Source organism: Octopus bimaculoides, chromosome 11, assembly GCF_001194135.2.
Source record: "Octopus bimaculoides isolate UCB-OBI-ISO-001 chromosome 11, ASM119413v2, whole genome shotgun sequence".
In the NCBI taxonomy this organism is placed as follows: domain Eukaryota; kingdom Metazoa; phylum Mollusca; class Cephalopoda; order Octopoda; family Octopodidae; genus Octopus; species Octopus bimaculoides.
Genome location: NC_068991.1, coordinates 71,622,748 through 71,624,886, shown reverse-complemented (window position 1 = coordinate 71,624,886; position 2,139 = coordinate 71,622,748). Strand labels below are relative to the sequence as shown.

The window sequence follows — 2,139 nt, the reverse complement described above, 5'->3', positions numbered from 1 at the left end:
AAAAGTAAAATAAAATATGACAAGAAAAAAACAAACAAATAAAAGGCATTTTTTTTATCATCATCATCATCATTCAAAATCTACTTTCTCATGCTAGCATGGGTTGGGCAGAGCTTATTGAGGCAGATTTTCTACGACTGCATGCCCTTCCTGTTGCCAACCCTCACCTATTTACAAGCAAAGTAATATTTCCCCATGGCTGGACACGTTTTCGCAGAACACAAGAAATAAATGACACAGCTTGTGTGACAATGACAGGTATAGCTGTGCGGTAAGTAGCCTACTTCCCAACCACATGGTTCCAGGTTCAGTTGCAGTGTGTGGCACCTTGGGCAAGTGTCTTCAACTACAGCCTCGGACTGGTAGACAGAAACTGAAAGAATGGCAGCGACCTGGCAGAATCGTTAGCACGCCGGGCGAAATGCTTAGCGGTATTTCGTCTGCTGCTACGTTCTGAGTTCAAATTCTGCCGAGGTTGACTTTGCCTTTCATCCTTTCGGGGTCGATTAAATAAGTACCAGTTATGCACTGGGGTCAATGTAATCGACTTAATTTCTTTGGCTGTCCTTGTGTGTCCCCTCTGTGTGTAGCCCCTTGTGGGCAATAAAGAAATAAGAAACTGTAGGGAAGACTGTCGTATTATATTTATGTATATATCTGTGTGTGTCACTGTGTCTGTCTCCCGCCACCACTTGACAACCAGTGTTGGTGTGTTTACGTCCCTGTAACTTAGCAGTTTGACAAAAGAGACCAATAGAGTAATTACAAGGTTTCAAAAAATAATAAGTCCTGGGGTCAGTTTGTTTGACTAAAACCCTTTAAGGCTGCGCTCCAGCATGACCTCAGTCAATTGACTGAAACAAGCAGAAGATAAAAGATTACTTACTCACCTGGTACATATATGGACAGAGCTTGGAGAGCAAAGGAAGGACAGCAGTTACAAAATACTCTCGTGGACAATGTTGAACATAAGGCTTCATAAAAACACCTAGAGTAATACTTAAGGAAGAATAAAATACTTTGACTTATTTAATCACCAATTAAAGACAGACACAGATTTCCTAACTTCAGTAACTTACGGATTAGGCACTCAAATAAGCAAGCAAATAAACTGGATAAAACTGAGGCACCTCACTTTGTAATGGTTGGTGATGACAAAATGTACATTAATGACTAATTTATCACAGCTGACAGATTAACCAAGAGACTTTAATGAAGCTATATATAATAAATCTATCAGGGCAATTCCCCCTGATGACGACTACCCCTAGGACAATTACTGCCCTTGGTTAATTACCCCATCTCCAATATATTAAGAAGTTTTAAATCATCATCTGTTGTCCTTAAGGGTAACTGTCTGGCGGGGGTGGGGGGTGGGGAATATCCTAGACTCATAATAAACAACAACAACAACTCAGTGCTAGATTAAATACGAAACCCCTATCACGATATGAAAGAAAGAAGAAAAGAGAATAGAATTAAAACAAGTTCCTTAACTCTTTTGATACGCAGGTCATTCCTGCTGCTATGATGCCAACTTTATGTTATAAAGTGATCCAAATTAAAACCTTCCATCAAAATTTTGTGTTACATTATGTTTGAAACACCAGGCAAAGTCTCTTGTTACCATATTTCTGTCAACCCTTTAACATTTAAACTGGCCATATCCAGCTACACTCTCGGAGTGGTTGGTGTTAGGAAGGGCATCCAGCTGTAGAAACGTTGCCAGATCAGATTGGATCCTGGCGCAGCCGCTCGTTCTCCAGACCTCATTCAAACAGTCCAGCTCATGCCAGCATGGAAAACGGAAGAGTACAACTGATTTAACCATTTAGTATCTAAACCAGTCATATTTGGCCAAAATATTTCATATGTTTTATGTTCAAACTGGTCAGATCTGGTTTCTCACATCAACCCTACAACATCATTCTAAAAATTAACAGTAGGCGTAGGAGTGGCTGTGTGGTAAGTAGGTTGCTTACCAACCACATGGTTCCGGGTTCAGTCCCACTGCATGGCACCTTGGGCAAGTATCTTCTACTATGGCCTTGGGCCAACCAAAGCCTTGTGAGTGGATTTGGTAGACAGAAACTGAAAGAAGCCCATCGTATATATATATATATATATATATATATATAT

The 2,139-nt window shown here is 40.3% G+C and overlaps 1 protein-coding gene across 1 annotated transcript in view; it reads right to left on the bottom strand.

Annotated features, from left to right (window-relative positions):
• The window catches only part of LOC128249122 (exportin-5-like), a 17,694-nt gene extending 16,392 nt beyond the window's left edge, over window positions 1-1,302 (bottom strand). The window contains exon 1 of the mRNA XM_052972008.1: window positions 1,298-1,302. Coding sequence (XP_052827968.1) covers window positions 1,298-1,302 — 5 coding nt within the window. The remainder of the gene's footprint in view (window positions 1-1,297) is intronic.
• Between the last annotated feature and the right edge of the window lie 837 nt (window positions 1,303-2,139).